The sequence below is a fragment of the Suricata suricatta genome, chromosome 6 (assembly GCF_006229205.1).
Source record: "Suricata suricatta isolate VVHF042 chromosome 6, meerkat_22Aug2017_6uvM2_HiC, whole genome shotgun sequence".
NCBI classification, from domain to species: Eukaryota; Metazoa; Chordata; class Mammalia; order Carnivora; family Herpestidae; genus Suricata; species Suricata suricatta.
The window spans coordinates 56,298,149-56,318,049 of record NC_043705.1 but is presented as its reverse complement, the minus strand read 5'-3'; the positions used below and the strand labels follow the sequence as shown (position 1 = coordinate 56,318,049).

The following is a 19,901-nucleotide window of genomic DNA, read 5'->3' as shown; positions in this document are numbered from 1 at the left end:
CATGCCTATAAAATCTATTGCTGCCTCACTTTTTGAGAGTTACTGGGATCATATGTAAATTGCCATTCTCTCTTTGAAAATGCTTATCTCAACTCAAAAGTACCCTCCTCCAGGAATGCCCAAAGACTGCCACATCTAACCTAGTACCTGCCAGTCCTTGTCTTCTAGTCTGCCCCTCTCTGTCACATGATGGTCTCACAGGCTTCACAGCACATACCACTCCATGAAATTACATTAGTCTGTTGTTTATATATTTGTTGATTGACTAACTGTTCTTGCTTTAAATGCTTTAGAATGGAATCCACAGTTACATTGCTGCTTGTGTTACATTTCAACTCTCTAGAATTGTTCTTGGCATTTAATAGACTCAGTAAAAATAAGTTGCATAACCTAATGATTCCATAACCAAATTCCTTACCTTCTGTTATATTTTCTTATTAACCACTTGTTAATATATTCTTTTTCATTGAGTCTTTCATGATAGTGTGCAATTTAGAGGACTTTGTTAGCCACATTTTACAGAATCTAAAATGACATGCTAGGAAAAGCAGTTTTTGAACTGAAGGGTAAGAGGTTTGAGTATGAGTATTTACATTTTGTCAGAGGTTAAAAATGCTTCGTCGAGGATAAGGGCTCTCATAGAACTACAGATAATACATCTGCTGTTGTGACAGAAAGCAAGGGGCCACTCTTTTCCTATCTTCGTTAGTAGGACAGTTGTACGTTTATTATAACATCATCAATACATGCATACTCCATACATATTTATGCTTGTACTGTTCACATGTTCGATAGATTTTGCTTTGTTCTGAAAATGCTTGATTTTCATTCTACATTTGGTAGTTGGCCAAAAAAGTGCTTATGAATTTGGTAACATGTTTACTTCTGTTATTACTGGAATCACTGTGTAATCTCAATTTTGGAAGGCATTAAACTACTTAACTAAACTGATTATATACTTTTTTAATGCTGGCAGAGGGAATGTACTTCAGTTAATATGTTACAGTAATAGTTGGAATTTATTACAGTGTTCACCAAAATTATTCATATACAATAAAATACTAATTTTCTAAGAAACTTAAATAGAAATGATAGTGAATCTCAGTATCATGAATTTATACCATTTTATGGGGAAAGAAGTCAAGTATATATTTAGGGGTTGTTTTTCCCTTGAGTAAGCTCATTAGAAATCCTTAGTTTTTTATGGAACTAAATAGTCCTGTGTTTAAATGCCTTTTTGCTAAGTTTTGGCTTGTTACTCATATTTACTTTATTTTTCAGGCAATAATTAATAGCACCATCACCCCAAACATGACATTTACTAAAACATCTCAGAAGTTTGGCCAGTGGGCCGATAGCCGGGCAAACACTGTTTATGGACTGGGATTCTCCTCTGAGCATCATCTTTCAAAAGTAAGTTAACTCATAAGATTAAGTGGAAATCTTCATTGTCAAGTCAGATGTCTTAAGTATATAATAGCAAATGGAGAGTGTAAAATACAGGAGAAATTTAATACTCTCAGAAGAACTGTAGTGACTTTAAAGCAAGAAGTGAGAGATCACTGAATTTCATTATACACATTAAAAACAGTCACCATTAACGGAGAAGTATTTGGGTAGTTAACTGTATGATAGTTAGCATAACACTTGGGGATTATCACTTCTGAATGGACTTTGCTCAGGGATTAGCACCCTTAGTGGAGATGGTCTTAAGTAGGTAGACAGCATACTCTTCTGAACTGTGAAAATAGAAGCTGACAGTGATGCAGTTTTCGGCTTTTTGACATGAGAGCAGGTACATAAGAATTACTTTGTTGAGGGAAAATGGTGTTTTCTCTGAGAATTACTTCAAACTGTCTGGTAGAGTACAGAGTGATGAGATCTAACAAACACACGAAGAGTTCCTGGAACATACTGACCAAGTGAGTTACTGTGGCCAGAAAGGCCCGCAAAATACAGACAGCACCACACGAAATGCTGGATGTAATACAGTTTTCCCACGTATAAGCAGCAGCATGCAGTGTTTATACCAGCAGCGCCTTGTGGGTGTCATCCCCAAAGAGGGAGGAAAAGCACACTGTCTCAGGAAGAGATACTGATCAAGGAGATGAGGAGCATTACTCGGCTCTTCAGATTTTATGCTCACCAGACCCAAAGATGTGTTCTTTGAACTTCTCCGTTTGAAGTGTTCCATTAAAAGGATACTGTACATTTCCCAATAATTTGATCTACATACAATCTGATGCCTTTTGGGAGTTACAGATGTTCAACTTCAGGGTCATCAGGCTCTTGTAGATACACAGTGTTCATGTTTACACTGTAAGCTGTTTGTTACAGAAATCATTCTGGTGCTTAAAAATAAATTCTTTTTAAAAATAATCGTACATTTTTGTGAGTATTTATCAACTCGTGGTTATAGTTAGAGCAGTAATCGAAGTAATCTTTGCTTCCATTTGTTTTGGTTGTAAACATTCCTTAACATGGTTGTCTTCAAATATTTTTATTATCTTTAACATAAATTATAGTTTAGAGACCAACGTTAAGGCTATTTTAACTTTGAACTTCATGATTATAAGTCCATTCTTTGTTGGATGATTAAAATGAAAAAGTGTTACCTGATTTGTTTCTGTTACACCCATATGATTTTCTAAATACATTTCTTGGGCTGAAAGATACGAGTTCTAGATTCATATATTTTAACATAGCAGGGACACAGGTATCCAGTTAAGCATTGCGTAAATAATCCCCCTAGGAAATGGCACATCTGTTCTAATACTTTTGCCATTACTCAGATGGAACCTTTCTGGCACTTCCTTTTAGAATTATGTATTAAAGTCTAGAGCAAAAGAAGTTTATATGTTACACTTGATAAATTTCTTGACCACACAGAAACTAAATTGTGGATTAATTTCTCAAATAAATTTGCATGAAATGATTTTGAGGCATAAGTAATTTTGACTACACATTAAGTTTTTGTCATGTCCTCGAGGTTACTGGGCAGCTAGCTAATGTGGCAAAGTAATAGCTTATTCAATTCTGTCAATTATACTGTATCCTTTCATTTGATCTTTTTTTCTGAGAATGGCTTTTATATTTCAAGAATTTTTTCTCTTTAAAGTTAAGATATACTTTTGACGAACCTTACTGATAGTGTTTTGACCAACCAATACTCCTAGTATTTTGAAGGAGAATCGACATGAATTAAACTAGACTTGACTCCAAGAGTTAGTCAACTCCAAGAGTTGATGATCAGTCTCTTCAGAATGTTTTTGTCCAAAGGTGACAAAATCATGATTTATTTTCCATGCTAATTTGAAGATCAGCATCGCTGCTTTGTAGACTATAGGGGATCCCAAGGAGTTCATAATCTTTTACATAAATGAAGCAAGTATGTAATTATTCTGGCTTACTTTATCATTAAACATCATAAGTGAATCAAAGCATTATATGGGTTTTGAAAATTTGGAAGGCAGTTCTGGACACGGGTGTCTCAAGATAAGGGAGAGTAGCAGCATTGAGAGAAATGTTTGGTTTCCTAAGGTTGACGTATGAGGAAATTGCAACTGTGATTGGATTGTTAGAGTGCTTACTAAGTTGTATTTTGTTACCATGGAAACCCACACCTATAAAAATTAGCAATAGTGTGAGCCTTTATGAAGTTGAGGGTTTTTTTGGTTAATGTATATAGTCTTTATACATTCAGTTCGCAGAAAAGTTTCAGGAATTTAAAGAAGCTGCTCGACTAGCAAAGGAGAAATCACAAGAAAAGATGGAACTTACCAGTACACCTTCACAGGTGGGTATTTAATTTCTTTTCCTATTTTTGAGCCTTATTCATTTCCGATGGTATCCTTTATGCCATGGTTACGCTTGGGAAAATAATGGCAAATTAAAGGTAATTTCCAAAATGGGCATAGAATATGCCTTTCAGTTTAACCTGTAGTAGTGGAGAAAAGTTGTTTTTTCCTGTATGCCGATGTCTGCAAGAATCTGGGGGAGGAAACCAGTTTAGTAATTATAACTGATTTTTTTTGATGTGCATATAACTTTAAAACAAGCATAGATTGGCCTAATGTCTTATATTCTGTAATGGTCAGTCACAAGAGGAGACACAGGAGAGGCTCAGGAACACAAGAGCTTATTGTACTCACAGGTTGTAGAAAAAGGCGGCATTGTACTCACAGGTTGTAGAAAAAGGCGGCATGGCACACATCTGAGGGGCACCTAGGGAAGCCTCAGGGTGGTCAGGAGGCAGAAAGCAGGAGCGTGGGAAAAGCTGAGGCTAGAGCTGTATTGGAGTTTCTTTGGGAATGGCAGGTCAGGGCAGACAGTTTAGGATTTGGCTAGTTGAATGATTTCTCTAGGCTCTAAACTTATAGGGCTAGTCCCTTGCTGCCTGGTACCTGACAGCCCTGGGATGATTAAGGCAGAGGAATTTTGCATCCTGGGTGCTTGGGCCAGATGAAAGAGATGTAGCTTTGGATGGTTAGTTTGCATATCAAAGGTGTGCCACCATCTTGCTCTAAGAATTGGCAGCCAGAAAGGTTTTTTTTTTTTAAGATATCAAAATGTCAAATATACAGGAAAAAAATCTGTTTTATTTGATTTTAGTGTGTTTTACTTGATTTTAAGTGTAATTAAATCTGACAGTTGGGACATTTTTATACTTAGTACTGAGACCCAAAGGTTATAGGTTTCATGCAAGTATTATTTCTTCCTTTAACAATTGACTTAATACTGACTTGCCCATCCTAATCTTCCTTCACTTGGAAATTAATTAGATCTCCAGATTAAGTTTATTAAATAGTCCTATTTCAGTACTTTTACAAAGGTTTTAAGGTACATGGTATGATTCAGCTATTTTAATAGGCTTTTCTAAAATTAGTTTTTAGGGATGCCTAGGTGGCTCAGCCAGTTAATGTCCACCTCTTGATTTTGGCTCAGGTCTTGATCTCAGAGTTCATGAGTTTCAGCCCCATGTCCAGGTCTGCTTAGGATTCTCTCTTCTTCCCTCTCTGTCCCTCTCCACCCCCAAAAATAAATACAATAAAATTAATTTTTATTTCAGTCTGTGCCTTAAGCTTAGAGTTCAGGTTTGTGTTGGGTTCTTGTCTATAGCAGTTGTTTTTGAAGTGTACTCAGGAGTTTATATGAAAAGGAAAAATCAGATGTTATAAATGTTTCTCTGGAACAATGTCAGTAGTAGCAGATTTACATAAAATTTGAGGAAGTAAATAGGAATTGCTTGGGAATTTCCTGACCAGCCATTTTAGAGATTTTTTTTTTTTGCTCTTCACCTTCCTTCTCACCCCTGGCACCCAGCTAGGTTTTGATAAACCCTGCTGGTATAAAGAGTTGGGGTTTTTTTGTTTGTTTTGTGTTTTTGGTTTTTTGCTTTTACAGGAAAAGAGAGCTCTGTTAAGTATGCTTAAAGTACATAGTTCCTCATAGACTACAGGTGTGCTCTGGATTGAAGCCAGGGCTCCATTATACCGCCTCCACATTTGCAGTGACCTGGAATAACATGAATAACTATCTTCCCTCAGTGCTAGTAGAGTGATACTTTTCATAAAAACCTATTTAAAATTTAGTACCAATGCATGTTGGGAGCTCCAGGTCCTCAGGCGAATGATTCTAGCATTGTAAGAAGATACTATAGCACATGCAGGTAGAGAATAAATGAAGGACTCCAATAAAATTATAATGGATTACACTTGGCCATTGTATTTAGTTCTTGTTTCTCTGCTCATAACTTGTTTTTGTTTAATTGGCCATAAGCAAGTCGCTGGTATGATACCTGCTCTTTGGTGGTAGGAATGTCTTTAAGCCTTCCCTTTCATCAAAAGAATATATCCAAGATGTTTATATATGGAAAATACTGTGAAATATAAGAACTAAAAAAAAAAAATCTTAAGTTCATCAGTGTTTGAGAGACAGAATATACTGACCTTCAATTTCCTTTTCAAATCATTTGAAGTCTGGTTGCTAATTTGATGTACAAAGCTAGAGTAATAGTTTAAAAAAATTATTTATTTTCACTTCCATTTCTTCCCCCTCCTTTTTTTTTTGACAGTTTCTTAGAGATGTCATTAATATCTCTGTTTTATTTTGAAATAGATGGCTGCTGGCCACTCTGATTTTACTCAGCTGGAGAGTAGAGCTTGATTCTACTTGTTGTAACCTAATCTGCCAAATTAGCACTCTGCCTAAAGAATAGACTATTACTCAGGAATTGAGCAAGGGAATCAAGAAGTTAAATGGAATAATTGGTAGTGGTAGGCACTCACTTGGTCATAGCTCTTGTTTTTATTTGAGGAAGGATAATAGACTGGTTAAGAGTATGGGTTTTCCAATCAGATAAATTTATATGTAAAATTTTTTTTTGTCACTGTGTAATCTTGGGAAAATGGCTTAACCCAGGTCTCTTCATACATCTGTAACATGGGAATTACATTACTTAGGCTGTAGGATTGTTGGAGAGAATAAGTATGATAATGGCAATGTCAAATGATAATGGCACTATTATAGGTTTTACAGCCTGTCTTTGAATATGGACTCTAACCCTTACTAGTTTCTTTTTAATGTAGGCAAATTATTATTTTTTTTAATCTATAAAATGAGAGAGTAAGAGCAGGATCTCCTGAAACTAATATAATACTGTATGTTAATTATACTGGAATTAAAATTAAAAACTTAATGGGAAAAAAAAGCCCAGTATCTCCTTAGAGGGTTATTGTGAGACTTAAATGAGGATTACAAAGTGCTTATTAGATAGTAAGTGCTTAAGTGTTAACAGCTTTTGCAGGTGATGTGGCCTGCATCAGAGTACCCTGGAAAACTTGTCAAAACACAAAATGCTCAGTCCTATTCCTGGCATTTCTGACTTAGTATGGCTGAGACGGGGCCTCAGAATTTGCATTTCTGACAGCATTCTGGGAGATGCTGACACTGTTGATCTGGGGACCACACTTTGAGAAGCATTGCTGTAGACAAACTATTCCACATCCCTAACGGCCTGTGATGAAGAGAGTCTGGCATTTAGAGCCAAGTTAGCCACTTCGCCATTCTTAAATTCTTGAGCTAAGTTTGTATACTTGATAGAATGTGTGGTCCTGTCAAATAGTCTTTATGTTGTTTTCATCAAGAAAACATCTCCAGGAATAAGTTGAATCATGTGTTTGTTGTTAATCTGTTTCATGTCCTTCTTTAAATAACAGACATTAATTTAGAACTTTTTCTCTTTTGGAGATCTTATGTTCTTGTGTGTCCATGGGAATCTTTTAAACAGCTAATTTGACATAAAATTCACGAGTGATGATTGACTTTAAAAGGGGCTACATAATCAAAATAATGCAATTTTTTTTCATTGGAGTTTAGAAAACAAATTTTAGCTGACAGTTGACTAAGACTTTTAAATTGAGTGAAATATTTATTACATTAGTTATTTGTAGTCAAACAAAAGTTAGGGTTTTTCCTCCCCCATATAAATTGTCAGGTTGTCTAGCATCGGATATATCGTAGCTCTCTTACTCTATATTTAGCTTTTATCTTCAGATTTTTAAAAATTTAGAGAAAAAGTACAATATATCTGTATGTGTATATTTAAAGAAGGGACAAAGTTTCTTGAGGTTTGTTATAAATACCATAATTTTTTAATGTTCATTTTAATGGTAAGTTGTATTTACTCAAATGAAACACTGGTTTATTGTAACTGATTGTTAGTATTTCTGTGACTAGCTGTTTGATGTTTTACAAGTCAGTTGACCTGCCTAGGTCGTAGTTCTTAATCTGTAAGGTCAGAGGTTTGAACTATATGATCTCTTTGGACATTTCAAGTGTAATAAATCTCAAATATTTCAGATTTTCTTGAAAAAGAATGTCACTTGCTATACATGGATTTTTTTTTGAAAGGTGCTCTGTATTAGCCAATTGTTACTACTGTGAACGATATCAGTTATATATTTAGCCCACAAATTAGAATTAGTGAATACCTATAAATTAATGTGATCACTTCTTAGTATCACATAACAGAAGTGGTTTTACTGAGCCAGATAACTCAAAACAACATTTACAGTCTCAGGAAAGGTTCACTAGAATTCTCTGGATATTATGGTTTTCTGTCTAAAGTAAGCACAGTGGACTTATGAGTCTCTAACCCTGTAATTCGTTTCAGTGGAGTATTTATCCATTTCTCTTTTGGGTTTACCTCCTAGGTATCTGTGCATTGAGAATAGAGAGGAGGGAATAGATATAACCATGGTGAAATTGACTGAACTTGGAGGAAATACAGCAGTTGAAGGAATGGTGAGGGAGGCTGATAACAGAAGGAGTTGGATGTTTTTGAAACTTCTTTTGTTGTTTTGTAGCATGAACTTCAGAAGAGGATTTCCACTTCAGATATTGAATTTGTATTCTAATTGAGCATCAGGGTGTTGTGTCCTGTATGTAGTTAGACATTTTGAATTTAACTGCAGTAGTCGTTAAAGCTGTAGGAGAGAGAGAATGATATCATCCAGAAAGAAAGCGGAATGGGAAGAGAGGAGAAGACAGGGCCAAAAATTGTCATTTGAAGATTGTCACTTAAATTGAGGAAGACAGATGGAAAGACTCTAAAAAGTGGTAAGAAAAGAACCAGCAGAAAATGTTAGCACAGAAGTCAAGAAAAGAACATTTTCAGTTGGAGGTAATGATTTGGCAGTGTCAGAGGGGGGTTCCAGTAGGGTGAAACTTAGGAGTACTTAAACCTACCTGGAGTTCATTGGTAATTACAGGTGGACTGTTAGTGAAGAAAGGACACTGTGAAGTAGTTTTTAGAATTAAAGGAGGTAGAGTTGGTGACTTTGGGCTATTCTTGAGACGGAAATGTTTGATAGAATAAGGTCACAAATACTTGTTTCTTTTTAAGGAGAAAATAAGAGTTAACATGATAATCTCTGGAGGATGTGAAGCTAAGAATATTCCTTTTATGTATGTGTGGGAGTGATTTGAATATGTTTTTAAGTGTAAAGAAGTCTGTAAAGGAAAAAGAGAAGAATAGAAGGAATGGATCGTTGATGGAGCATTGTGCAGAGGAAGGTACTATTGAAAGGGAGGAAGATAGACACAAATGAGCCACTTCTTCATCTGAGACAGGAGAGAAGGATAAAAATGGATTCAGATACAGGTAGGAGGAAGACTCAGGAAACCCATGCCAGTTTATTTCTTTCTTCTCTGGAAGGAAAAGTTGGGTCATTCACTGAGAGGAAGCACAGCTTGAAGAGAGAGGAGGCTTGAACACAGATTTGGAACAGCTGTTAGGTAAAGTAAAAAAGAAGAGTCCAGTAGGAGTAGTAAGTAAAATTAAAGCTTACTCAGTATTTCAAGAGCATAGATGGGGCGCCTGGGTGGCTCAGTTGGTTGAGCCTCTAATTTCTGCTCCGGTCATGATCTTACGTTCATTGGTTCAAGCCCCGGGTCGGGTTCTGTGCTGATAGCTCAGAGCCTGGAGTCTGCTTCTGATTCTGTGTCTCCCTCTCTGCCCCTCCCTGCTCATTCTCTGTCTCAAAAATTAACAAAGAGCATAATTGAAGTCAGAGCTCAGGATTATCTTCATGACACTAATCAGCTTATTTAACAATATTTTCTCTCATAGCATTTGGTAGCTTGGGCACATAGGAATAGAGAATGATGGTACAGTTGATGGGAAATTGGAAATTGGCAAGATAGTCATTGTGGGAAGGTCAAGAAATTCCCCCTAATTGGAAAGATGCTAGTGAGAATATCATTAAGGTAATTGGTTTCCTGGTATAGGCTAAGTGTGGAGAGGTGGCACCTCCCAAAGTCGCGTAATGGCAGAGGGCCCGAAGATGCAGGGTTAAAGAGCAGGTGGGAAGGGTGTGGGTTAGGTTGAGAGGATAGGGGCTTGTACAGCCCCTATTATCTGTTGGAATCAACATTCGTAGTTGACGAGTTAGTGGAAAAAAGTCAGTTCCTGTGATGAAGTTAAAAAAAATCTTAAAAAATTTGTAAAATAAAATTCAATAATACTATGTTTTATATATTTGCCAATATTTTAATTTAAAGGTGAAGTGTTCTCTCCGAATATGAATCTTGATTGGAATTCTGTGTTACCTGTCTGACACAAACCATGTTCAATAATTGTCAGCAATTTCCTGTTTTCCTTTAAGTAGAGCTAACCCTGGTCACTTGCAAAGAAATCTGAGTGTGATAGTAGATGTTTATGTCATTTTTCTGATACTGTATGGGTAGCATATTATGTATGTTATGTAATAGTTTTTGGGGCGCCGGGGTGGCTCAGGTTAAGTGTCTGACTTTGGCTCAGGTCATGATCTCATGGTCTGTGGGTTCGAGCCCCACGTTTAGCTCTATGCTGACAGCTCAGAGCCCGGAGCCTGCTTCAGATTCTGTGTCTCCCTCTCTCTCTGCCCCTCCCTAGCTTACTCTCTGTCTCTCAAAATAAAATAAAGACATAAAAAAAATATTTTATTATATATATCAACTTCATTAGTGGACTTTATTTTCTGGTCATTTACTGTTTAGTCCCCAAATAACCACTCGAGGTTTGCATCCAGATTTTATTAGTTTGTATAATACGTAATTGAACTACATAATTATATGAATACAATTGGCATAAACATGTTACGTTTGGGACAAATACAGCTGATTCTTGGTAAGCATTTAATGCAGCTGGTAGGTGCAAAGATGCAGAATAGAGATAAACCCACTAGCACTGTGCATCCGTCAGTCAGTACACTTTACATAGGGATGGAAGAGCATGAGTTAATCAAGAGACAAGGTACAAAGAAATTCTTTGGTTTTCAGAAAGTGGGATGTCAGAGATGGTGACCAGGTAAGGGCATGATTTGTGATAGTAGGCATTTATCTCAGCCTTATCTTCCTTTATATATCCTTTTGCTCTTCTGTGTTTCTTCCTTTGCATTTCTTTCCATATCCACAGCCATTGGAACTCAAAATCCTAAGGTCTTCCTTCAGTTTTTCCTGTTGGAGCCTCTGCCCAGAAAAGACTATTCTCATCTTCATATTAAATACAAATGATGGGAAATGGAATAAGTCTCCTTTGAATGTTTATTAAGTGATAAAGGGAAGGGGCTCTGTTTTACTTAAGTCAGAAAGGATGGAACTCTAACAAGAATTTTAATTTAGTCTTCATTGGAATTGAATGGAAGATATTAGTGGATTTAGTCTAGTGGGGAAGGGCAGTGCTGCCACATCCTTCCCGCCTACCCTCCTGCCACAGCACAGACACCAGAGAGGAAGTTGATGATCCCACACTAAGGCCTGGAGAGAGGGGCAAGGTCATTTCTTTTTCATGTGATTCCAAACATGTCTGTTTATGGGTTTTTTATTGTTATTTTTTGGGGTTTATTTTACTTTCAGATTTTCTACTACTTCATAAATGAGTAGAAAAAGAGAGAATTCTTAAGAATCACTTCCTGAATCTTACATCTGGCTCAGTTTTTTATATTTTATGTTTCACATTTTTCATTTCTTGTATCAACTTTGGTATATGGATATATATACACACGTTTCAAAGAAGGTATTGTTTGATAATTTTTCCTTAAAATGGCCATATTAGCTAAGAGTATCTTTCTAGGGGCGCCTGGGTATCACAGTCTTTTAAGCATCTGACTTCAGCTCAGGTTATGATCTCATGGTTCATGGGTTCAAGCCGCATGTCAGGCTCTGTGCTGACAATGCAGAGCCTGCTTGGGATTCTCTCTTTCCCTCTCTGCACCTCCCCCCACTTCACTCTATTTCTCTCTCTCTCTCTCTCAAAATAAATAAACTTTAAAAAGAAATAATAAACAGAACTATAGAAACAAATAAAAAAAAGAATAGCTTTCTAAAGACAAATTATCCTTTTATTCTTTGAAAAATTTGTAGTCGAATAAATATATACCCAAGTTTTTTATTTTAATATTTGAATTAAAGATATAGAATGTTGACTTTATGTAAGATACGGTTTTTATTTATAGGAATAATTGAAGTTGAATGTTTAAGAAATTACACAAAATTTACGGATGCTTGGGTGGCTCAGTGGGTTGAGCATCCATCCGACTGTTGATTTCAGCTCAGGTTGTAATCTCACAGTCATGAGATTGAGCCCTGCATTGGGCTCTGCACTGACAGCGTTGGAGCCTGCTTGGAATTCTCTCTCTCTGTCTCTCTCTCTCTGTCCCTCCCCTTATTTCTCTCTCTCTCTCAAAATAAATATTTTTTAAAATTACACAGAATTTAGATTTAAAAAAGAATATTTGGAATATGTTAAATAAAGCAACTTCCACTGTGCTATTTTCAGCATATACGAAATATCTGGAACATTTCACAGAATACTTTTTGCTACCTGTGGGGTAGTTAGAAGTCAAAGGAACTACATTTTCCTTTTATGCTCTGAGGTACTGTTGAACTCTTTCTTATGAGCAAATACTGATTTCATGAATGTTTAACCTGCTTACTACATGCTCTAGGCTTTTTGTTTTCACTTTAGATATAATGTCTAGGGTAACTAAATATACCTTTCATTAAATATAGCTAATATTAAAGTTTTCTGTTGAAAAGCTTGTTGAGTTGCAATATTGCAATACTGGAATTGTTGCAGCCTCGATCTCTTTCTTCCTTTCCTTTCTTCTTTCATTTTTCTCCTGCCTCTGAAATAGTTTTTCTACTTCAGTAGCATCAACTTTCCTAATCCCCCCAAGACCCATGTACCCAAACACTCATATTTCCCCAGAAGGAAGTGAGAACCAGAAATCAAACTACTATCCCTCTTTCTTCTATTTCTCTCTTTTAATCCTGATCTACTTTTGTCCTTCACACTCTTTTCAGTCAATTCTAGCATGTCTCTGTGTGAATTCTTAGTTGCTAAGCTGGTTATGCCCTTTCAGATTAACAAGGTAACTTGTTTCTGTTCTCATTTCCGCTGAGTCAGTTTACTATTTAGCTAATTGGACAGTCCACCTGGATTATTTTAGTTTGGTTTGGCTTTTCTTGCAGACAAATAGCCCTGATTTATTTCTTCTTGCTACTTAAACTTTTTCTGGCTAGTTGATGTGATTCATAATTGACCTAGAAGTAACCATTTTGGATATGGTTTCCATTTTATGTTGTCACATTATACTATAACTTTATTCTTGCACTGACCATCAGTTACCAGAAATAAAGAGGATTTAGGAGAATGAAATGAAAAGTCAATATGGAGGTTCTGTTAATAATTGAAAAATAGTTTGGGCACCTCAGTCAGTTAAGTTGTCTGACTTCGGCTCAGGTCATGATCCTCTCATATTCCAAGTTCCAGCTCTGTGTTGCGCTCTGGGCTGACAGCTTAAAACCTGGAACCTGTTAGGTTCTGTGTCTCCTCCTCTCTCTCGGCCCCTCCCCTGTTTGTGCTCTGTTTCTGTCTCTTTCAAAAATAAATAAACATAAAAATAAATAAGTAATTGAAAAATAGTTAAGTGATAAGGTAGAATCAAGAAAGTAGCCTTTTGACCTTTAATAAGCTTATATAATTAATAGCAGTATGGTATAATTAGTTAAAATATTTACATATGAAATAAAATATATACAATTTAAAACCAGAAGCCCCCAAAAGAAAGTTACCCTCACCACAGTAATATTTTCTATATTTCTTCCTAGCATTTTGCAATATTTTTATGTAAAGTATACAGATTATCATAATCTGGATATCTCCTAATTCTAAGCATTTTCCTGTATTAGACATATTTTTCTTTTTCTTTTTTTTTTTTTAAGTAAACTTTACTGTCAAAGTGGGTAGACTCGAGAAGGAGTCATATGCTCTAGAAATAAGCCACACAGGTGCCTGTCTTGTTTTTATTTGAAGAAAGCCTGTATTCTTTCAAGTTGGCAGATTGTGACCATACCAGCCCACTCTCTTGTGGGACACTGAGATTTTCATTTTCTTTGCTAGCATAGCCTAATGTTTCAGTTATGAAGTTTTAGTGCCCAGAGATCCCAAAGGGCCACAAAGCTGCACTTTAATGATCCCGTGCAAAGATCACCCCTGGCTAACAGGTTTATCCAATGTGCCCTCATTCTGATATCTACTGATCTCTGATAGCAAATTTAGGTAATCTCAGGATGGAGTTACAGTAATAGGTGTTGATTTGAGCTGCATTTTAAAGTCCACTTATTTTCCAGAAGAATAAATTAAATTTGCCTCGATAGAAAAATCTAAATTAAAAGTAGAAATAAGGCAGGAAATTTTGTGAAGAAAAATAATTCCATTATGAATAACAGGCAGGAAAAGCTGAAATACCCTCACTTTGTGTAAGTTATGGAGAGATTTCTGGCTGCTTTCACAGATAACTGTGGAATTAAAGAGTAGGGCAGATAAAAAAAATTTCAACTTGAAGATTTTTCTTCCTTTTGCCTTCCTACTTCCCCAAGTAAAACCACATTTTCTTCCATTTTTGTGCTATCTTCCTTTTTAAAGTAATTCTTTGAATATCTTTTCTTCCAGTCAGTTAGTTGCTTATATAAACCCACAAGTTTTTCAGTTCTTTGACACTATTTCTGAATTGTATCTTCACATTTCTAAATTGTATTGTTTCAGATAGTTCTATGAGTTGATCTGCTTTAAGAAATTATTTCACCTTTAAATTTTATTTTTTAAATCTTTGACTCAAATTTCAATGAAAATATGGTTTGTAAGTAAGCATACATCAGGGTCACTCTTAACTTGAAGATAATCTTGTGTATTTTAACAAAAGCATAACACTTTTATCCCCTACCTCCCTTTTTTTAAAGGAATCAGCAGGCGGGGATCTTCAGTCTCCTTTAACACCAGAAAGTATCAATGGAACAGATGATGAAAGAGCACCTGACGTGACACAGAACTCAGAACCAAGGGCTGAACCAACTCAGAATGCATTGCCATTTTCACATAGGTACAGATTCAATTCAACCATCATGATTAAGTAAATGTGTAAATATGGAAACTTACTTGGTTTCAGATAAATCATGCAAAGTTACTACCCTGAGTGAAAATTCCAGGTCAGTCTTTTTTTTTTTTTAAACTGTTTCTGTTAACCTCAGGAAGGTTTCTAATAATTTATAGTTTACGGATGGCTAGGTGGACTGGAATGAACATTTCCTTGATGTAGCAAAAGGGCTACTGAGTTAACTGCATGCAGCACAAATCACTTTTCAGTGAAACAGTATCTTACTGTAAATCTCTTCTACTTATTTTTTTTAACACAGCCCGTAAAAGGCCCCTTCGTTAACCTGATTTCCACTTTCATCTGTGTTCTTGAGTTTATACACTTTTTAAAAACAGGCTTCCTACTCTGAAATTACCCTTTACCTTACTCTTAGAGGTGATCTCACCATATGATTTCACAGAAAGGAAACAAGTTATTGTAACTTCTGTTAATGTTAATGTCAGATTTAGGTTTTGTATACCAAGGAACAAGATGAATCTTCACATCCGAATTTTAAAAGAAATTGATACTTGAAAAAGATACAGTGTATCTTAAGTGTGTTCTAAACCAATTACATTCATTATTTGCCATTCTGTAGTATTTTTAGGATGTAGGGAGGTTTCTGGAATTGCAGCATTGCAAATATGAACAAAAACCTATTAGTCATTGTCTTAAAGTTAATTTTTATCCTTCTTTAGCAACTTTTGACTAGGTAATTTTAAATAAAATTAAGAGATATACAACATAGGAAAACAATTTACTTTTGAAGAACACTTTTTAAAAAATCAAATTCTTTAGCATATTCAGAAAAATTGTGAAGTGATATAATCAAAACTCTCATGAGAATTCTAATTTCGGTTGCATTTGTTAAATATTAGGGGCAGCATAGATTACACATAATCAGAGACAAACACTGAGAGATCTCATGGTCAGGTTGAAGAAGAGATTAGTTACAGGTTTTTTTAAGAATCTGTGAGGAAAACTATTTGACTTCGAGGTATTCCAATTTTGTTCCTAATAATACTAATAATTTTGCATAAAACGGTAGACATCTTAGAATTATCATGGAGATCATGTTTCAACTATTGCAGTGTAAGCATATTCTCTTTTCTGTTGCTACAAAAATGACCGAAGACATGAAAATTTTTTAGCTCCCCTGAAGACTATATGTTCAAATTATTTTATAAAATATACACTTTTTTGAATATGTAATTAAAGAACAATGTGATAAATATGTAGTTTAAAAAAATTAAGGTTGAGGGAAGGAAAATTTTATTCCTATTAAATTTAGCATACCCATTTTAAAGAATTAAATGCACTGCATATAATTACGAACTTGATTTCTTTGGCTAACACTTAAATGAACCATGTGCATTGAATACTGTAGCTATTGGAAATAAGAACTTTCATATTTAACAATTGTAAAAAACAATATCTGGTTTACTTGATACACCTAAAATTCTTAGAACGTTTGTGGTTTGGTAATCTTCTGTATTTGGAGTTACTAACTGGAATTAGTCATGTATTGATTTTCTCTGTTCCTGGGAGTCTAATAGGAGTTATTTACTTTGATTTGAAGATACAGCTTCTTTGACTGGTAGAATCTGTAGATTAGCCATGGAGATATTTGAGTTCTAAAAAAAACTTAAAAGGTCATTTTAAGCTTTTAATTATGTTAAAGGTATTGTACAATCTTATAGTTCTCCTGTTAGAGTATTTTATATATACTTTAGTTTATAAGATATTTGAAGGCTTACCTTTTGAACAGGTTTGATTTCCACCTGAAGTAGAAAACTGAATGTTTTATAGCCAGTGTTAGAATCCCAAAATAACGGAAGAGACCTTAAGGAAGATATAATCCAGGATCTTCCATACTGGTAGTTTGAAATCAGTCTAGTTTATTTGTGCCATTCTGAAAAATGAAACATAATAAAATAGGAAACATCAGAGTAAAATTCATGTTAAAAGTATAAACTGTATTTCAGTAATATACAGATTTATGTGTGTGTTGGATTATGGTGTAAAACGTCATATTTTGAAAATGTGTTCCTTTGGCACATGAGGAGACTGAATCACAGAGGTTAAGTGAGTCGTGCTAGGTCACTTTGTTCAGTAGCAGTATGGCTCACCTTTTGACCCCAGTCGGTACAGCCAGTTAACAATGTATTTTAGCTGCATTCCCATCATATGTGCATTGTTGTGTCAGGAAGTTAATAACTTCCTGTCCAAGGAGAACTCTGTAGACATAGGATCAGTGTTTCATGAATTAGAAACAGGAAGAATATTAATTTTTACTTAAATCTGAAACTTGTGTTTTAACTTGGAACACTTTTTTTTCCCAATGGCAAAGACCATTAAGTCTATGTTGTTAAGGCTTAATTTAGACTAATTTGTCTTTCTTTCTTAGTACTTAATTCAAGAGAAAAGAATGAACAAAAAAAGTATATTTTGCCAGCATTTCTCTGTTCTGCCATTTTATTCCTACAAAATCACTCGAATGTCTGTCTATCTGTTGTCATTTGTAATGGAAGGATATGGCGAACAGTGATCTAGTCAGTCAAGTTAATTAAGAGTTGATGGTGTAATAGCACTTAGCAAGCCGATTTGTGCTCTTAAAATTCAAACCGTATGCCTATATCTCCTGAATTCATTAATTAATACACCAAAAGAAAGCTCTGATTTTCATCTGGTCCTGAAAATTTTAGTAATGTTGATATAGTTGGATCTTTATTCTCTGTAAGTTTTATGTACTTTTTAGAAGTACTACCTTTAAAGAGAGAAGCAAGATTTTTTTTTATTCCTCTTTAAACTTATACACATTTTCAAATATATATGAAAGAAAACTGGAATGAACACCCATGAATACATCACCCAGCTTCAACAGTTATGACAAAATGGCTAATCTATACTTCATTTCTGTCCAGGCTCACTCTTCCACTTTTATATTATTTTTAAGACATGTCTCCCACATAATTTAATCCACAAATACTTTTTTTAAAACTACTTTTTACCTTTTTAAAAACTTATTTACAAAGGTAGTACAGCTTTTTATATTCACCAATTCAGTGGCATTATCAAGTTACCTTGAATTATTTACTCTTTTCCTTGATTTGTAATTATACTGCTGAACTAAATTTTGAAATGTATGGGCTGTTCAATACTCCTTAGTCCGTGTTAAAGTACTGTTTTATGCCCTTGCCATAAACTATGCAAAAACATTCTAAGTTTCAATAAATTAATACATTTATATTACACTTATTTAAATGCTTTTTTAAAGTTTAGGGTATGTAAAAGAGGGAGTTTGTGAGGATAAAAATAGTAATTTCTTTGAAGAAATGGCATTACATTTTATCTAAATTGCTGTATTTTCTTAAAATGTTTTTTAACCTAAATGATAAAATTCATTTTGGGACTGACCCACTGAAGGGTTCAGGGCATTCTTTGAGACCTTAGTCTTGGATTGGCTATATACTACATAAAGTAGCTATATGCCAATAGGCCAGCGTATATAAATGGTGAAGGTTTTGTTTTCTTGTTCCAGGGAGTTCTTGTTTCTTCATAGCATCAACTATGTAGAATCCTGTAATTTACTTGTTAGCTCTTAATAAAAAGAAAATCTAGGATTTGTTCTTTTAAGATTTAAAGCTACTTAAAATTCTCTTGGAAATAGTTAATTTTATTAATAATCTAGTGTTAGAACATAATACTGAAAACTAAAACTTTTTATTTTGTTCATTGTAAATTTATGCTCCCAAATATACAGGAATATGTTGATAAATAAGTGCTGTTACCATAGTTTTCAGAGTCCAGAACAGATACATAGGCATTAGTAGTTCATGAAGCTATTTTCATAGCGGCAAATTTTAATAACATTTTGGTTGTCTTAATGGAAAAAGGGTTCTTTTAAGCACTGATTATATTTACATTCTTTTAATGTTTAGGTAATATATTCTTACGGTGCTGCTAGAACTATGTTTTGGGGGTACTGCGTGTATCTTCTTCTGTTAAAGAGATTTTGTTTCCAACAGATATTCATTAAAGGATATATGCAGAAATGCTACTCTTTAGTATATTGATTTTGCTTTAGATCAGTATAACTATAATTTTACTCAAATTTATGGAATCTGGATGGGTTCATTTCATTTCTGTTTAATAGATTAATTCATCCATTATCAGAGTTTCAGAAAGCTACTACTAATTTAAAACTGATGAGGGTTCTTGTACAGTTTCAAAAACTAAATTTCATAGGAAATTTTACACTCCGTTTTAGTTATATGTTAAAAATTTTAAGATTTGCTGTATCTTGAGTCAAATATAGTTTGTACTTACTTGAAAGGTGATAGAAATAAGAAAAAAGTGAATGACTGTGAAGAGTTCTTGGTCCTATACTCTCCATAGCTGTGCCTTCTGTCTTTTACTTTTATGGATGATAGGCAAAATTCACAAGGTTTATAGTTAGGAACTGAAATAGATATAATTTCTGTGACTTACTCTTGTTTGGATGAGGTTTTGTGTGTCAAACTGGGTTGAGTTCCCGAGAAGTGCTTTATCATGAATATAAATATCAGTGAAAAATTTAAGTTGTAGGATTTCCCTTATAGGTAGAGTTAGAAATGACATTTTTGCCATAATGGAACCTCAAAAGTTAGATTAGGTTTTTTAAAAATTAATTTGAAGTCTAAGATTATGAAAGATTGTAACTCAACAATTTAGAAATATCAGAATTTCCTTTACTGTAATTGTGAACAGATATCATTTTATAAGAGGTGCTGCAGTAATTTGGTATTATACACAATTTACATTTTCTGAAAAGTGAGAAACAATGTATGTATTTTTGAATAAGATTCAATAAAAAAAAAAAAAAAAGAGTTTAGTGACCAGGAATGTTTACTTTATTAGCTTTCTAAGTAAGTGTACTTAAATTTCCTACTTTGCATTTTTGGG

General features: G+C 34.6%; 1 protein-coding gene across 2 annotated transcripts in view; it reads left to right on the top strand.

The window, feature by feature from the left end:
* Positions 1 to 19,901, top strand: part of HOMER1 (homer scaffold protein 1) — a 130,773-nt gene that overhangs the window by 48,598 nt on the left and 62,274 nt on the right. For both annotated transcript variants that reach the window (XM_029942490.1, XM_029942489.1), the window contains 3 exons: positions 1,282 to 1,413; positions 3,704 to 3,796; positions 14,785 to 14,924. In XM_029942490.1, the coding sequence (XP_029798350.1) occupies positions 1,282 to 1,413; positions 3,704 to 3,796; positions 14,785 to 14,924 (365 nt within the window). The remainder of the gene's footprint in view (positions 1 to 1,281; positions 1,414 to 3,703; positions 3,797 to 14,784; positions 14,925 to 19,901) is intronic.